Source organism: Pipistrellus hanaki (genome assembly GCF_964339955.1).
Source record: "Pipistrellus hanaki genome assembly, chromosome: 16".
In the NCBI taxonomy this organism is placed as follows: Eukaryota; Metazoa; Chordata; class Mammalia; order Chiroptera; family Vespertilionidae; genus Pipistrellus; species Pipistrellus hanaki.
The window spans coordinates 37,061,255-37,078,774 of NC_140518.1; the positions used below are offsets into that span (position 1 = coordinate 37,061,255).

The following is a 17,520-nucleotide window of genomic DNA, read 5'->3' on the forward strand; positions in this document are numbered from 1 at the left end:
ATTTCTTCTTTGTGCATATTTTCTGCCCAAATCGTCTCTGCTTTTTCATTCCATCTAAGGGCCTGCACCCAAAACTGCCTAAGCCCCGCCAACCTGAGCTGGGGTCAAGTTCTGTGCTGTCCAGAGCATTTGGCCAGGCCTGGCCAATTGAAGGCCTGCCATCCATCCACACCCTTCAATTCTGCAATTGCAAAACAAGGCTTTAGGGGGGCGGGGGGGAGCGGGGCGGGGTCTTGAGCCCTTTTATTAGGCACCTCCATTCTTCTTTCCCCTCAGAAGGCAGAAACTTCTCTGTGGAAGATGGGTGTCTATCGCATCCGCGTGTCCACTGGGTCCTCGCTCTTCGCGGGCTCCACCAACCAGGTGCAGCTGTGGCTGGTGGGCCAGCACGGGGAAGCCGCACTCAGCCGTTTTCGGCCTGTGCTGGGCAAGGTGAGCTGGCGGGAGCTGGCCCCCACCTGGAGGACCTCACCTACCTGGGAAGAGGCCCGCGCTGGGCGGAGCGGGGCACACAGAGCGCCCTCTGGCTTCCTTGGGATGGAGAGGATGCTCCTGCAGCCCCTCCTTCACAGAGCGCTCTCTTTTTGCAGAGATCCTGGAGGCGCTGCCTGCTCTCTCTCTCTCTCTCTCTCTCTCTCTCTCTCTCTCTCTCTCTATTTTATTTCGAGAAGAGGGAAGGAGGGAGGGAGGGAGGGAGGGAGGAAGGGAGGGAGAAAGAGAGAGAGAGAGAGAGAGAGAGAGAGAGAGAGAGAGAGAGAGAGAGAGAGAGAGAGAAGGGAAGGGAAGGGAAGAGGAGAGGAGAGGAGAGGAGAGGAGAGGAGAGAAGGGGAGTGAAGAGAAGGGGAGTGAAGAGAAGGGGAGTGGAGAATAGAGGAGAGTACAGAGAGAGGGAGAGGAGAGAAGAGAAGGGGAGAGGAGAATAGAGGAGAGGAGAGAGAGATGGAGAGGAGAGGAAAGGAGAAGAGAGAGAGGGGGAGAGAGAAGAGAGAAGAGGGAGAGAGAGAGAGAAAAGAGAGGAGAGAGAGGAGAGGACCAGATTTTGTTCCACGTATTCATGCGTGGTTGAATCTTGTATGTGTCCTGACCCGGGGTGAACCTGGAACTTTGGGGTGTCAGGTCACGCTCTAACCTACTGAGCTACCTGGCTAGGGACGCTGCCTTCACTCGGAAACTCTATTTCAAACCTCTTCCACCGAGGCGGGGGGTGGGGGTGGGGTGGGATGGGGTGGGGTGGGGTTGGGGGTGGAGCGGAGAGTTACTAAGAGCTGAATTTCCTGATCCCTTCCCATCTCTCATCACATATACCGGTTCGGCCCGGGCTCCTGTTACTTTTTCTTCCCCATTTCCCATCCCCACATTTCTGTCGCCCACCCCGCTCTTTCCAGGACCTCCAGATTTGGATGTCTGTCCCGCGGGAGCCTCAAAGGAATATGCCCAAGCGAGGTCCTCCCTTTCCCACCCCCACACCTCTCCCCTTGCCTTCCCGGAGGTGTTACGCCAGCGTCCCGCTCTGTTTGCCTGGAAACAAGAATCACGCGCTGTCAATTCTGCCTCCTGGACATCTCTGGCTTCCGGTTCCGGATGCCCGACCCACCCCCGACCACCTGTGTCCCCCTGAACCTATGCCACCTTCCGCCTCTTCCCCTGCCCGGCAGCTTCCTCTCCTGCCCTTCCAGCCCCTCTGCAGCCAGATGGATTTCATCCAAATACACCCTCAGCCTCATAAGACCTCCCCACAAACATCTGAATGGCTTCTGCCGGTTCTCAGCACCACCTTCTTGGCTTACTCTTGGAGACTGTTCAGGATCTAGTCATGCTCATCTCCCACGCCCTCTGTGCTGCACTCACCCTCCACGCTCTCGCTTCCTCTCCTTGGCACGCATTTCTCCAACCTTTCCTCTCTCTCACTTTCCCTGGCTAATCCCTTCACACCCAGAGGTCTCTGCTCACACCCAGCGGAGGGGGCGCTGGCTCTCTGGGCTGTAAGTGCCTGGTCACCAGTGTATCTCCCCGCCCAACTGTGGGCTCGCCCGTGGCGGTGCCCCGCTCAGTGCTGGGTTGGATCAGTGATGACGAGGAGGAAAGAGGAGGAAAGAGGAGAATAGAGGAGAACAGAGGAGAGATAGGGCAGGAAGGAGTGCATCTTCCCTGCTCTGCTCACCCTGGGCTGAAGAGCTCCATGACCCATAATGGGGACATGGGAACACCTGGTCAGGGCGCCCCCTTTCTCTGTTTGACTCCTTTTGAGATGCTTTCCCAGAGCCCCAGACAAAGGGCCAGGGCAAGGAGCTGGGCTCAGTCCCAGGCTCCGTTTCCTGTGATAGCCCTGGATGCTGAGCCTCTTGTGTTGCCTGCAATAGACGGAGTTCCAGGAAGATGTGAAGGAGTACCTAGGGCCCCTGCTGTTTGTGAAAATTCGCAAAAGGCACTGCCTACAGGATGACGCCTGGTTCTGCAACTGGATCTCCGTGCAGGGCCCTGGGGCCGGTGGGGAGGAGTACCGCTTCCCGTGCTACCGCTGGGTGGAGGGCTGTGGTGTCCTGAGCCTCCCCGAGGGCACAGGTGAGCGCAGGGTGGGGTGTGAGGAGGCCTCTGGGGCCCAAGAGAAGCTGGGGGTGGGGGAGGGGAGGAGAAGGAACAGGGTATGAGGGTGGGAACCTGAGGGCTGGGTCTTTTTTCCTTTGGGAAGAGGTGGATTACTGGAGTTGGCAGCAGGCTGGGGAGGGGCATGATGCTGAAGGCTCATCCCTCCCCTTCAAGGGTGAACTGAGAAGGCACCCCTGGCAGGGACAGGGGGAGGCTCTCAGGAGAAGCCTCATTGTCCATGCCCTTGTCCTTTCCCTCCTTCCTCCTCTAGGCCGCACGTTGGTAGAGGACCCTCAAGGCCTGTTCAAGAAACACAGGGAGGAGGAGCTGGAAGAGAGAAAGAAGCTGTACAAGTTAGCCTAACCCTGCCCCTGACACCCCCCTTCCCACCTCCTTGACCGGGCAGTGAGTCCTGGCCCTTCCTGGCATCAATGCCTGATTTCATTTCTGCCCCACAGATGGGGTAACTGGAAGGATGGGTTAATCCTGAATGTGGCTGCGACCAATTTATCTGACCTCCCGCAAGATGAGAGGTTTCTGGAGGACAAGAGAATTGACTTTGAGTCTTCACTGGCCAAGGGGTGAGAACAGTGGGGGTTGGAGGAGAGAGAGGTATCTTGATCCAGGGGCTCCTATGCACTGAACAGAGCTGGATTAGCCCAAGGGGGGTGCTCATAGTTATAATGTGTGATTTTGAGACTAACTTTCAAATGCTTCACCTATCCTTACCTGAAGGCTGGCCAAATTAGCTGTCAAAGACTCTCTAAATGTTCTTGTTCGCTGGGATGATCTGGATGACTTCAACAGGATCTTCTATTGTGACCACAGCAAGCTGGCAGGTCAGTATCCCTACCCAGCACTTTTCCCAGGACCCTTATCACCCAAATTAGGGAACCAAGGCTGTGAGACCTGAATCTGGGTCCTTCTGGTGGACCGGGGGCAAGAGGGAATGGTTTAGTGGGGGTTAGAAGAACCAGGGCACCAGATCTCACAACCTGCTCCACAACTGCCACCCTCAGAGAAGGTGCGGGATTCCTGGAAGGAGGATGCCTTCTTTGGGTACCAGTTTCTCAATGGCGCCAACCCCATGCTGCTAAGGCGCTCCAGTAGCCTTCCTGCCCGCCTAGTGTTCCCTTCAGGGATGGAGGAGCTGCAGGCCCAGCTGGAGCAGGAGCTGAAGGTATGGACATGATGGCCCAAAGGAGGCCACACAGTGAAATGGGAGTGTGGTCTGTGTTTATGCTGCTCCAGGCCCCACTATGAGCCCAATTTGCCCCCAAATGCAAGAGGGGATTCTACAGGGAAATCCTGAGTGATCCTGAGGTGTGCAACCACATGGCCTTCCCCTCAACTGAGAAAAGCATATTGGGAGGAAGAGTGTGAGATGGGTTATAGATGCAATCAAAATGAAGAAATAAGTGGGCCTTAGTGCTAAGGATTTGGGGGAGTGTGTAGTAAGAATCAGATGGGGGGACTTATTAATCAGGAGTCAACATGGATCAGTTGATGGGTTGGGCCGAGTAAATTCCTGGATTATAGGGTAAGACAGACTTGGGTTTGAACCCTGGCTGTGCTGTTTCCAAACCGTGTGACTTCAGGCAAGTTATCTATCTTATTTTATCATGTTTCCTTTTTTAAAACAAAAACAAAAACAAAAAACAAAGAACCCTGGATTTAATTCAAGTGCTTGTAAGACTTATGTGAAGCAATAGCATGCGATTCATTACTTGTTACAAAGTAGGTGATGGAGATAAGTTAGTTTCCTTCTTGTTCTTCTTCCTTTGGGGAATCAGGGTGGGAAGTAGATGCCTTATACTGATAGCCCTCATCCTCTGCCCTCATCCAGGGAGGCACGCTGTTTGAAGCCGACTTCTCCCTGCTGGATGGGATCAAGGCTAATGTCATTCTATGTAGCCAGCAATACCTGGCTGCCCCTCTGGTCATGCTGAAACTGCAGCCTGATGGGAAACTCTTGCCCATGGTCATCCAGGTGAGAGGACCCATGATTTCTGCTCCCTGGTGGTTGGCCCTCTCAGCTTAGCCCTTCACCCAAATTCATTGAAGATTCACTTGTGCTGAAGCACTGGAAGTGGCCATAAAGGAGGCAATGGGAAAAGGCAGAAAGGTGTGGTCTAGTTGGACAGAGAGACTGGGAAAATCTAAATATACTCTAGTACTGAGGAAGTACCCGAGGGTGGAGATAGTGTGGGAGGGGTCATGGGAGGTAGGTTGGGCATAGCTATGGCAAAGGAGCAGGACCTCTTCCCAGGGGAAGATGGGTTGGGCAGCGAGGCTGAGGTGTGTAGAGTATGAGAAGTTAGATTTTCAGTGGATAATTGGGCTGGTGTGCTGGGGAGTAATGTGAGGGCCAGACTGTCGTGGGCAGTGGATACCAAATCAAGGAGTATGAATGCAGGAAGTTGGTGTTGGCTGTTGTGAAAGATGCTATAGGCACATTCTATGGGTCATTTTTGTTTAGGATGTATTGGAGAAGGGAGATTCTAATCCGGAGATTAGGTTGTCATGCTACAGCAATTGCCCAAGATGGGGGTAATGGACTCAAGTTGTGGAGAATAGCTGTGGGTGTGTAGAGGAAAGCTATATGGGCATGCAGAGGAAGATTAAACTGGCCTGGGTTCAAGAAAAGAGAAAAGGAAGAGTTAGGCAAGACACCTGTGGAAATAGGACAAATAAAGAGGAAAAGGTGCTCAGATGGGCTTTTGTCTGGCCAATTATGAGGGAATTAGAGGCCCAATGCATGAAATTCATGCAAGGGTAGACCTTTCTTGCCCCAGCTGCTGGCACCCGCTCCCTTCTGACACCTAGGACCCGGGCTTCCCTCTGTCCACTGGCAGACACCCAGGACCTAAGCTTCTCTTATAGCCTCTGCTTCATCTGGAAGGTCATCCTGAAGGACGTCTGGTCTAATTAGCATAATATGCTTTCATTATTATAGATAGGGAGATACTCAAATTATTACATCTAGGCAGTGACTAGATGAGAACTGAAGACTTAATTAGCTGAATATGGGTGGGGCTGAAAGATTAGGGAGAAGCTGAAATTTCTGAAAAATTGTGGGATAAAGGAAGCAGAGGTTTTGAATCTTGTCCACACGGAGGGGAGTGAAAGGGAAAGTGGAAGCCAGGAAGTGGGTAGAAGAGGATGGGCAGAGTAGCTTGTACAATGTTAATGCACTGAATGGGTAGGAAAGTCAGGAGAAGGAATAGTGGTTGCTGGGAGTAGCAGAAGTGAGATGGAGAAAGCTAAGTAAATCTGGGAAGAAGGGAGGGGTTAAAATGCAAAGGAGGGGGAATCTGCTGGGCACCTGGGCACTCATCCTCTTTTCCCCACACTTTATCCTCGATCCAGCTTGAATTGCCACGCATGGGATCCCCACCACCAACACTTTTCCTGCCCACGGATCCCCCGATGGCCTGGCTCCTGGCCAAATGCTGGGTCCGTAGTGCTGACTTCCAGCTTCATGAGCTTCTCTCTCATCTTCTGAGGGGACATTTGATGGCTGAGGTTATCGCTATGGCCACCATGAGATGCCTTCCATCGATACACCCTATCTTCAAGGTAATACCTTATCCCCTTCTCTCCTGCTTGTCTCTCTGCCCCATGGCACAGTCCCACATCTGGAGGCACCCTCTCTCTGGAATCTCAGGGAGTGGGGAAAAGCCAACCAATGAGAGAGAAGGGAGCAAGAAAGTGAAGTGGCTTGTTCTGCATTTTCAACATTGGCAAGGTGGGGGATGAATGGGTGGGAGGTGATAATGTATGAAGCAGATTGATGAACATACAGTATATAGACAGTGCCCACAAATGACTGAGGATTCCATCACAAAAGAGAAAACCAAGCAAATAACATAGAAGTCTTTTCCAGCCAGTTTTGACCTGTCCTAAATAGTTACACACAGACCAGTTAGACATACTCAGGTCCACAACAGTGGCCGGTTTGTTTTATTTAACAGACAATTTGAATTGAGTATTCACCCATTAACTTTTCTTCTTGGGTGCCTCCAATGTTGCAAGAACCATTCTAGATAATTGTGAATTTGGAAATGTTCATGTCCATTTGGGGCTACCAGCCAATATAGACTGTATTATGACAGATCAGCTGTAACAAGTACAATGCAGAGAATCAAAGCATATCGATGTGATGTGGAGTTCAGACTGAGTGGCCAGGAAAGGCTCCCTTGTTGAGCTGACATAGAGAATGAGGATCTGAGGAGCCAGACTTGAGATGATCAAAGTGCACATTGTTCTGGGCAGAGGGAACAGCTGAGAACAATGCAGAGGTCCCAAGGCAGGAGCAAGCCTGGCATGTTTGAGGAAAGGAAAGGAGGTGAGTGCAATGGACAAACGTGAGAAGGGAGGAGAGGAAGTTCTGCAGCTAGGTGGGTTAGAGCATGCATTCCAAAGGAGACAATTAGACCCCTCACAGGGGATGAAAGTGGGTTCAGAACCACGGAAAAGTTCTAGGTTGCAAAAACATAGAATATTTTATGTATAAAGTACATATATACAGCTCTAGCTAGTTTGGCTCAGTGGATAGAATATTGGCCTATAGACTAAAGGGCCTCAGGTTCAGTCCTGGTCAAGGGCACATACTGGGTAGTGGGCTCAATCCCCAGTAGGGGGTGAGCGGGAGGCAGCCAATCAATGATTCTTTCTCATCACTGATGCTTCTATCTCTCTCTCCTATCCCCTTTCTCTCTGAAGTCAATGAAAAAATAAATAAAGCACACACACACAGATATAGTACATAACAGATACAGTATAGTGCAGCATTAATATTTCAATGGTTGAAACACTACCTGAAAAGGCTGTGTAGAGGAGTGATAATGAAAAAGGTTGAGAAACATTGAACTAGAACTTGAACAGTCTTATATGAAAAGAAAAGGAGAATTATTTCTTCCCAGTATGCAGCAATAATTCAATCGTTTGAGGAATGAATTACAATTTGACTGAACACTCTTGGTGTCGAGGGACCACTGAGCTTCATGGCTCTGCTTTTCCTGAAGACCTGGCACCTTTCCTGTTCTTCACTTCCAATTTCTTGCGGGGACTTGCTGCAGGTCTATCCTGACCTGCTCTTCCCTGCTCTCTTCCTCCAGCTGATAATCCCCCACTTGCGATACACCCTGGAAATTAATGTGCGGGCCAGGACTGGGCTGGTCTCCGAAAATGGCGTTTTTGACCAGGTATGAAGAGAGAAGGGGGCTTCTGGAGCTCATGCTCCATCTGGCACTGGCCTCCGGCAGGTGGAATTGCCTGACCCTGCCCATCCTTGCTTTTCAGGTGGTGAGCACCGGTGGGGGTGGCCATGTGGATCTGCTTAGGCGCGCTGGACCCTCTTTAACCTATAGATCATTGTGTCCCCCTGATGACCTGGCTGACCGGGGGCTTTTGGGAGTCAAGTCTTCTTACTATGCTCAGGATGCTCTGCGGCTCTGGGAAATCATGTATCGGTGAGGCAAGGGGAAGGCAGGGCTTGGGGGGAGGGTGAGCGGTCAGGGAGTGGTTTGAGAGACCAGGTGACCTGTGTTGGAGGGTTGGGTGCCCTGACCTGGCCATGTGGGCAAGGAACAGAGGGTCTGGAGGCTCCCTGTGAGCTTCAGCTCTCTTGACCCAACCCCTTGGCTGACAGCTATGTGGAGGGAATTGTGAGTCTTTACTTTAAGACGGACAACGCGGTGAAAGAGGACCTGGAACTGCAGAGCTGGTGTCAAGAGATCACTGAAATTGGCCTGCGAGGGGCCCAGGACCAAGGTGAGTTGAGTCCCTGCTCTGAGAATGCCAGTGAGGATGATTCCTCTTGGGAATATCCCCAGAATCCTCCCTGCTTCTATGAAACTTCCCAGAAGGATGGCCAACCCCTATTAAAATGCCCAATGGCCTTTTCAGGTTCTTATGCCAGAAGAATCCTGCTAAGTCCCAGGTGCAGTGGGACCGGTGGTTGCTCATAAATGCTTAACAACTGGCTCTCTGTGAAAAAAAAAGAAAAGAAAAAAAAGAAAAAAGCCCTGATTTGTAGCATTTGCCCATTTACTTGGTGTAAATATTTTCACCATAGCTCCCATTTTGATGTCAATCCAGCTTGTTACATACCTGAACATTTAACATAACTGACTCTTGTGAGCCAGTGTGAGCCATACCAGTACCCCATTGAGTAGGGTCCTCCCAGAAGATCTCCCCGTTTCTCTTACCACAACTCATGCTCATGTCAGTGTCCACAATAGTTTCTCAGAGCCCTTGACACTCTTTCTTCCCTCCTGTATTCTCCCTGCTCAGCCTCTCTGTTCCTGGCCTCCCAGCTTCTAACTGTCCTTACCTCCTGCAGGATTTCCCATGTCCTTAGAGTCCAGGGACCAGCTTTGCCACTTTGTCACCATGTGCATCTTTACCTGCACTGGCCAGCACTCTTCCGTTCACCTGGGCCAGGTACTTGTTATAGGGGGGCAGTGGGCATTTGCTCCTGGAGTGGTGGTGTGGGCGGTGGGTGTGCAGGTAGCTAAGGGATTTTTATGCTTAGCAGTTTCATTCTAGATATCTTCCCCTTGTTAGCTGGATTGGTATGCTTGGGTCCCTAATGCTCCCTGCACCATGCGGCTGCCCCCACCGACCACCAAGGATGTGACACTGGAGACGGTGATGGCAACACTGCCCAACTTTCATCAGGCTTCTGTTCAGATGTCCATTACCTGGCAATTGGGCCGACGTCAGCCCGTTAGAGTGAGAGCCAGGTGGCCTGGTCCCTGAGGAAGGGAGCAGCTGTGGGGAGGTGTGGGGCTCCCAACTGGGGTTCATAAGGCTCTCAGCTGCTTCTGTCTCCATCTCAGGTGCTTCTGGGCCAGCATGAGGAGGAGTACTTTTCAGGTCCTGAGCCCAAAGCCGTGCTGAAGAAGTTCAGGGAGGAGCTGGCTGTCCTGGATAAGGAAATTGAGATCCGGAATGCAAAGCTGGATATGCCCTACGAGTACCTGCGACCCAGCATAGTGGAAAACAGTGTGGCCATATGAGCACCCCAGCCTGTAGTTATTTCAGCATCTCTTCCCCCCAACCCTCAGTCCCATCCCTTAGAGCTTTCAGTCTTCCTCTCCCCAGCCACGCCCCCTTCTATCTCCACCCTCCCTAGAGAGTCACCTCTTCTCTGTGTCTGTCCACAGTGAACACATTTTACTCTAGACTCACCACTAGGGGGCTCATTTCCCCCTTATCCCTCCCACTTTTCCTATTGTCCTCCCCTCCTCCCTCATCACTGGGTTCTCCCAAAGGGCAGATAGTAGTCACATTTATAGAAACTTGCTTTGTATTAGGTCAATAATACATATTACTCCACATGTTTATAATTTTGAGTTTAACAATTAAAAAAGATACTTTAGATTAATGAAAGAAAATAAATTCAATAAAATTATCCTAAATCCAACACTGGCCAAAGAATATATATCATGTCTTTTTAACTCGTTGGGATTTAACATGTCCTGAAGCCAGACACAACACAGGGCCGACCACTTACAGGGAGATTCTCAAGACTCATTTTGTGGCTCACTTTAGAAAATGATACATGGAAATAAAGTGGTTAAAGGAAGAAGCTGCTCCCAGCTGGAGGGATTTGGCCTTGGGGTTCAGGCTGAGGGGTCCATACTTATAACCCATTTGCAGTTCATCAGCCGGGAGGCTCCAAATAAAAACAATGAACTGGAAAGGTAGTAAAAATATCATTGTTATTTTAATCAGTTTCAAGAAAGGAATCAATAAATTCCAACTTCTGTATCTTATTAAATTTTGAAAAAATAAACTTGTAAGTTTCTTTCTTTCTCTCTCCATCTCCCCAAATATATTTTTATTGATTTCAGAGCAGAAGGGATAGGGAGAGAGAGACAGAAACATCAATGGTGAGAGAGAATCATTGATCAGCTGCCTCCTGCACACCAATTAGAGAAATAAAGAAGCACAATACTGTGACAGTCGGCCTAACCGGCCCAAGAGATAAAGACTCTGGAGACAGACCAGACCAGAGTGGAAAATTTTAAAAAGATAAGGTCAGTTGAAACTCGGTGCCTGGAATTCCTCTACAGTGAAACATGCAAACCTCCCTCTAGATCTAGCTAGGAGATTGGCGTCAGCAAAACCGCAACATTCTACACTCCTGTTTGAGACAGAACAGACAAGTTTGTACAAACGGCCTAGGAACAGCTAAGGACGGCCAGTTCTTTGTCCTGAGGGGCCAATCAGGAAGTGACAGACCAACGGTGGGATGGGATGGGGAAAAGAGGTATAAGAGGAGGGACTGCCCCTCCATCAGGGCTCTTACCTGGGTGTTTGCTGGCTGTTGTGTCAGCCACGGTTTGAGCCCGGATTCGAATCTGTAATAAATTCTTGCTGGCTTAATCAAATTGGCTTCGGTGGTCCATCTCTTGGGGACTCGCTCCGTAACAAATACATCATGAGCCCACAACTGGGTCATGTGCCCTTGGCTGAAATTGAACCCAAGACCATTTAGTTTGTAGGCTAACGCTCCACTGAACCAAACCAGCTAGGGAAAAAGTTTGTTATTTAATATGATCATCTGTGGATAAATATTTTAAATCTTTATTGTTGAGAGTATTACAGATGTCCCTCTTTTTCCCTTAATTTCCCCTCTCTAACTGGTTCTCCCTCACCCCAGGCCTTAAACACCCTGTGAAATAAATTATTTCTAATTTGTCAATACTACCTTTGCACTCTGGTGTAGAAACAATTTTTTTTAAACTTTATTTTTGTTTCATTTATTTTTTTCAAAGCCAATTTAAAAAAAAATATTTTATTGATTTTTTACAGAGAGGATGGGAGAGAGATAGAGAATTAGAAACATGGATCAGCTACCTCCTGCACACCCCTGACTGGGGATGTGCCCCCAACCAAGGTACATTGCCGGAAACCAATCATTGTCTCACTAATAGAAAGAGGCTGGTCAACCTTGAATCTCTGAAAGGTCAGAGCCAACCACACCTTATCTAATTGAGACAATATTAAGTGAGGCAACTTCCCCATCTTGTAATCATGTAAATCCTTACTGATATGATAATCTGCTTATTACTTGCCTAAGGGCTATGGGTGTTTCCCAAAGCTGCTTAAGGGTACTGGGTGTTTCCCAAAGCTGCTTAAGGGTAATGGGTGTATCCCATAGCAGCCTCAATAAAAGGGATGGCAAGGCCAGAGCCTGGAGAGTCTTCCCACTAGAGGTTGACTCCCGCCTGGCCCACCTCCAACTCCACTTCCAACTGAACTGAACCCCAGTTCCGGGCTCATTGAGGGAGAGCCTAGACTGTTTGGTAGCAGGCGAAAATCGAGCGCACCTTTCCCTCAGAGGCGCTTGCAACGAGTACTGAAGGACCCTGGGGATTACTGAAACTCAGGAACCGCATAGGGCGGGGCTGACGGAAGCCAAGGCTGTAGGCTCCACCCTGAAACCCCACCCCATCAGGGAAGCTGCGAAAATGCCCAGACAAGGAAACATCACAAACGAAAGAAATGGAGGACAAAAAGAGACTGGATATAGAGTTCAAAACCACGCTTATAAGGTTTTTCAAGAATTTCCTAGAAAAGGTTGATAAGACCTATGAGGATATGAAAAGGGATCAACTAGAATTAATAAGGAATCAACAAGAAATAAAGAATACATTGTCTGAAATAAAAAATATTATACAGAGTCCTAAAAACAGAATGGAAGATTGCAAGAATCAAGTCAAAGATTTGGAACATAAAGAGCCAGAAGACACTCCTCCGCAGAAACAAGAAGGCAAGAGAATCCAGAAAATTGAAGATAATGTAAGAAACCTCTGGGACAACTTCAAGATAACCATCAGAATTATGGGGGTCCCAGAAGATGAGAGAGAGCAAGATATCGAAAACATACTGAAAGAAATAGTGACAGAAAAATTCCCCCACCTGGTGAAAGAATTAGACCTACAAGTCCAGGAAGCGCACAGAATTCCAAACAAAAGGAATCCAAAGAGGACCACACCAAGGCAAATCATAATTAAAATTCCAAGAGCAAAAGACAAAGAGAGAATATTAAAAGCAGCAAGAGCTAAGCAGGTAGTTACCTATAAAGGAACACCTATACGATTGTCAGCTGATTTCTCAACAGAAACCCTGCAGGCCAGACAGGAATGGCAAGAAATATTCAAGGTGATGAATAGCAAGAACCTACAGCCAAAGATAATCTACCCAGCAAAGCTATCACTCAGAATCGAAGGCCAGATAAAGAGCTTCACTAATAAAAAAATGCTAAAGGAGTTCATCACCACCAAACCAGAATTATATGAATTGCTGAAGGAGGTTCTTTCAGAGGAGAAAGTAAATAAAGAAAAATTATGAACAACAAATACGTAACTATCAACAAGTGAATCTAAAAACCAAGGGAATTTTTAAAAAATCTGATGAACAATATTAACTGATGAATATAATAGAATCAGAGGTATGGAAGGGGAGTGAACAGACGATTCTTGGGGAAAAGGGGAGTGGGGGATGTGGGAAGAGACTGTGCACCTATGGATGAGGACAATGGGGGGTGGGGAAAGGGCAGAGGGTGGGGTGGGAACCTGGTGGAGGAGAGCAATGGAGGGGGGTGGGGAAAGGGAACATTTGTAATAATATGAACAATAAAAATTTATTAAAAAAAAAAAGAAACTGAACACTAGAACTCTGATTTCTGGGTCTCAATGAGGTGCAGTTCAGCTACTGTCTGAAGCCAGTACTGTTGCAGGAGCTACAGGGTGAACCACAGTCCTGTACTCCTTGGATCTGTTTGCCCCAGGTTGCAATTTTGCTAAACTGCAATAGAGAGGGCCATTCATATGCAAAAGCCGCTGCTTGGAGTTTGGGTGTGTTTGTAGGTTGTGAGGGGCGGAGTCTTAGGGAGGAGTCTCAGGGTGTCACTAGGTTGGGGCTTGGCCAACAGCAATGGCTGCCCCGTCCGTCGCCTCTCCAATGGCGCCCCAGCATTCCCGCATCTCCGCATCGCATCTCCGCATCTCCCCACGTCTTGTACCACAGCACAGCAAACAATCTCAGCTCTGCAAGCAAGCCAGCCTCACTTTCCAACCTGATGGCAGACAGTCTAGCTTCTCCCCAGAAACTGGATTTCAGAGAGATTGGGAGCTTGTCTCTCTTTGGGTTGAAGAAAGCACCACCTTCCGCCAGCCAGGATCTGCCGCCAGCCTGTATTGCGCCCATTTCCCCCTACCTCAGTTTTTCAGTGCTGGGTCCTAGATTCTCCTCTTTCTCTTTCAGTCTAGTTGTAGGGCTTCCTCTCAGCCAGCTTTCCCTTGGTTTTTGGGAGAGAGACATTTGTTTTATAGTTTTTTTGAAATTGTTGTGCACAAGTTGGTCCGAAGGTTGTGGGTTATTGTTAAGCTGAAATTGTTGTGCACAGCAGTCATTTAGGAGTGTTTACCTACGCTGCCATCTTCACTCCTCTCCTCTCTTCTTCAGAATTTCATATAATTCTGATTTGGTGGTGATAAACTCCTTTAGCTTTTTCTTATCTGTGAAGCTCTTTATCTGCCCTTCAATTCTGAATGATAACTTTGCTGGGTAGAGTGATCTTATATGTATTTGGATCTATATCTCTTTTAAAAAAATATATTTTATTGATTTTTTTACAGAGAGGAAGAGAGAGGGATAGAGAGTTAGAAACATCGATGTGAGAGAATCATCGATTGGCTGCCTCCTGCACACCCCCTACTGGGGATGTTCCCGCAACCAGTGTACATGCCCTTGACTGGAATTGAACCTGGAACCTTTCAGGCTGCAGGCTGACGCTCTATCCACTGAGCCAAACTGTTTTCAGCTGGATCTATATCTTTTAAAATATATATTTTTATTGATTCCAGAGAGAAAGGGAGAGGGAGAGAGAATCATTGATCAGCTACCTCCACGTTCCCTATTGGGGATCGTGCCCTGACCAGGAAAGGAACTGGTGATCTCCTGGTTCCTCATGGCCACTCAATCCCTGAGCTACACCCAGCTGGGCTGCATCTATATCTTGACCTTGTCCCATCGATCTGCCCCTGTGTACTCACTTATTGTGGCTTTATGATATATTCCAGTATCTGGTAGGAACTGTAGTATATTAAGGTGAGTTTCAGTGTAACCTTGGAAAGAAAGAATTGGTAGTAGCCAGACTGTATTTACAGTTCTGAACAGGGCCTGTCAGATTTGCCCTCTGGGTTTTTGGATTGATAGTCATGGAGATGGGATAGCATTTGCCTGCACAAGCTTTCTAATACTCTCACAATATAAGAATGTTGGCTGAATACAGGGTAGAGCAAAAGTAGGTTTACTCTTGTGTGTCTAGGAAACATTATTTTCCATACAAATAACTGAAAATCTACTTTTGCCCCATCCTGTATTAGGATCCTTAATAAATAATTCAAGCAGTTAATAATTATCCTCAAAGGTTAGTAGATCAGGGTTATTTTGGAGATTTCTTGGAGTGTGCTCCAGACCTACCTCAAAAATCACTGTAAAAACCTTGGTGATCTGTTTATTACGTTTTTGTGGGACACAAAGCTGGAATGCTAGTGTGTATTCTGTGGCTTAGCAGAAAGGGGATTCAGAGGTAGGTGCGGGACTCAGGAGAGCCTGCCTCCTCCAGGCTACTTCAATCAAGAGCTGGAGCTGGAGCTGATCAAAAGAGGCATGGGGTGTGGTTGGATGGGTTTGTGGCTCAGAAGTTAGGGTTTTGTTCTCTAAGTAGCAGAGATTCAAGTTTCACCTTGAGGAAGGAAGGAACTAGTTTTATTTTTCATCAGCTTTGGAACATGTGGAGGAGAGCTGGAACCCAAGAGACCAGGGAGGAAATGTGCCCTGGGCTGCCAGCAGCCATGGTGGGCAGGGGGAGGTCTGGCTGCCTGGCATCTAAGGGTGCCCTTGGTCTGCTGTCTGGGGCAGGACTGCCACCCAGTCCTGAATGCCTCAGTTTTGGGGACCCTTGCTGAAGGCTGGCGGGGCCTCACCTGGGCGCATTGTTTCCTGAGGAAGAGCTGGCTGCCTTGCCCAGGCCTTTTGTCTGATGTCACTCAGTAGGTTGTGTCAGTGTTCTTATTGCTTATAAGCCCCCAGAGAGGGGCCTTTGGGATAACACCCAAATGGCAGGATCTGTATCCCACATAGGACTAGTTTTAGGCTTTATCGAGTGCTGATGGTGTACCAGCAGGATACCAGGCATTGGGAAATAATACATTAATTAGGATCTTTCTCAGAAGGAATTCACAGTCTGGCAGTAATTTGGAATGTGGAAGCAACTGGTTATGTAGGGTTGGGAGCTCTCCAAGGGGGTTCAGGGCTGCAGAGAAACTTGGGAGGGGGCAAAGCACCCAGGGAATATGACTGGAATGAAAAGAGAAGTGACTGAGTATGGAACCCAGATAACACCACCTTTTGAGAACCCAGAGTTGCCTGTGAAGGAGAGTGAGGAGGATGTGGGTGATAGTTTCTTCCCTTCCTCCAACTGGTCGAGGGATTATTGTTGATCCCTTTTCATATCCTCATAGGTCTCATTTATTTTATCGGCCTTTTCTAGGAGTCTCTTGAAAAACCCTATAAGTGTGGTTTTGAACTCTATATCCAGTCTCTTTTTGTCCTCCATTTCTTTCGTTTGTGATCTATTTGGTTTAGGCATTTTCGCAGGCAGCTTTCCTGATGGGGGCGGAGTTTCAGGGTGGAGCCTACAGCCTTGGCTTCCGTCAGCCCCGCCCTATGCGACTCCTGAGACTCAGGGTCCTTCAGTACTTGTTGCAAGTGCCTCTGAGAGAAAGGTGCCCTCGATTTTCGCCTGCTACCAAACAGTGTAAGCTCTCCCGCAATGGGCCCGAAACTGGGGTTCAGTTCAGTTGGAAGTGGAGTTGGAGGTGGCGTTCAGAGCAGTCTGGAGCCTGTCTCCTTCCCGCCAGGGCAGTCCTACGGCACAGCCGGCCGACCCTTCTCTGCGCGCTGTCTGCGCGCCTCTGGGACCTCCTTTCGCTGCTTCCCCGAGTACTGCCTTACAGCCCAGCTCCCTCTGGATGAGCCTGGGTCCCCGGGGTCTGGCCTAGAATGGGGGTTCAGAGCAGTTGGGGGCCCAGCACAGTCGGAGTGTTTATCTCCTTCCCGCTAGGGAACGCCCGCCAGGCACTCGGCCTCCCTCCTCTCCGGCTCCGTCCTCTCCGCGCGCGCCGCGTGTCTCCGTACCTTGGGCTTTTACAGCTCCTCCGCGCCTCCTTCTGGTTTTCTCCTTGCTTCTCGTTGTAGAATTTCCAGTCAGTTGACTTTCCTGTAGTTCTGGGTAATGTCCATTTTATATTTTAGTTGTATTTTATTGAAATTGTTGCATGCGGCTGCGGCTAGGTGTCTACCCGAGCAGCCATCTTGGATTCTCTGGTCGAGGGATTATGACCTAACCCGCATCTGTGGCCAAGACATTCCCAAGACATTGAAACAGGAATCAGCAGAGTGCCCTGGACCCCACCCCTTCCTGTTCTGCCCTGGGTCCCACCCCTTCTTGTTCTGCCCTGGGTCCCACTCCTTCCTGTTCCTTCCCTCAAAAGGCATGCTTACCTCTGCACACGTTGCTGTTCTCTCTCCCATCGAGACAATAGGCTGGGTGCTCCTCCTTCTCCTCTAATCCTGGTTTTTCTATCCCTCTCTTCGGTGCAGAATAAACTTCCTCTTTTAACATGCCATTTAGTGCTGAAACCCAGGAGGGGCGACACTCCATTTGATTTTTCCCAGACTGGGGTGTCTTCTCTCCTTGTGGTTTAGGACCCTCAGTGCTCTCCCTGGCTCTTCAGCGTCAGTGGTAATTCCCAGCCCCTGCTGATTCCTGGCTGTCGTTTTTCCAGAGTCTGTTTCTGTAAACCGAAGCCTGTGCCAGAGATTGCCTTCCAGGTGTAGCCCCCCGGG

The 17,520-nt window shown here is 49.1% G+C and overlaps 1 protein-coding gene and 1 long non-coding RNA gene across 2 annotated transcripts; one reads left to right on the top strand and one right to left on the bottom strand.

Moving 5' to 3' along the window:
* Nucleotides 1-278: 278 nt before the first annotated feature.
* Nucleotides 279-10,375, top strand: LOC311611258 (polyunsaturated fatty acid lipoxygenase ALOX15). The gene is made up of 14 exons (XM_084863280.1): nucleotides 279-432; nucleotides 2,361-2,562; nucleotides 2,858-2,939; nucleotides 3,045-3,167; nucleotides 3,322-3,425; nucleotides 3,606-3,766; nucleotides 4,433-4,576; nucleotides 5,956-6,165; nucleotides 7,707-7,793; nucleotides 7,891-8,060; nucleotides 8,240-8,361; nucleotides 8,933-9,033; nucleotides 9,157-9,324; nucleotides 9,432-10,375. Exons 1-14 carry the CDS (start codon nucleotides 301-303, stop codon nucleotides 9,609-9,611), a joined length of 1,986 nt encoding a protein of 661 aa, XP_084719406.1. The 5' UTR covers nucleotides 279-300; the 3' UTR covers nucleotides 9,612-10,375.
* On the bottom strand, nucleotides 9,391-16,973 carry LOC311611305. Its single transcript, XR_014793097.1, has 3 exons — nucleotides 16,810-16,973; nucleotides 10,907-11,069; nucleotides 9,391-9,518 (listed from the first exon to the last, which is right to left on the bottom strand). It is a non-coding gene; the product is annotated as an uncharacterized lncRNA (long non-coding RNA).
* Between the last annotated feature and the right edge of the window lie 547 nt (nucleotides 16,974-17,520).

Excerpts from the sequence above, each read along its gene's own strand:
- LOC311611258 (XM_084863280.1), top strand. The coding sequence starts at position 301 with ATGGGTGTCTATCGCATCCGCGTGTCCACTGGGTCCTCGCTCTTCGCG. Across the intron at positions 7,794-7,890 it reads AAAATGGCGTTTTTGACCAG|GTGGTGAGCACCGGTGGGGG; the intron begins GTATGAAGAGAG and ends CTTGCTTTTCAG. Across the intron at positions 8,061-8,239 it reads CTCTGGGAAATCATGTATCG|CTATGTGGAGGGAATTGTGA; the intron begins GTGAGGCAAGGG and ends CTTGGCTGACAG.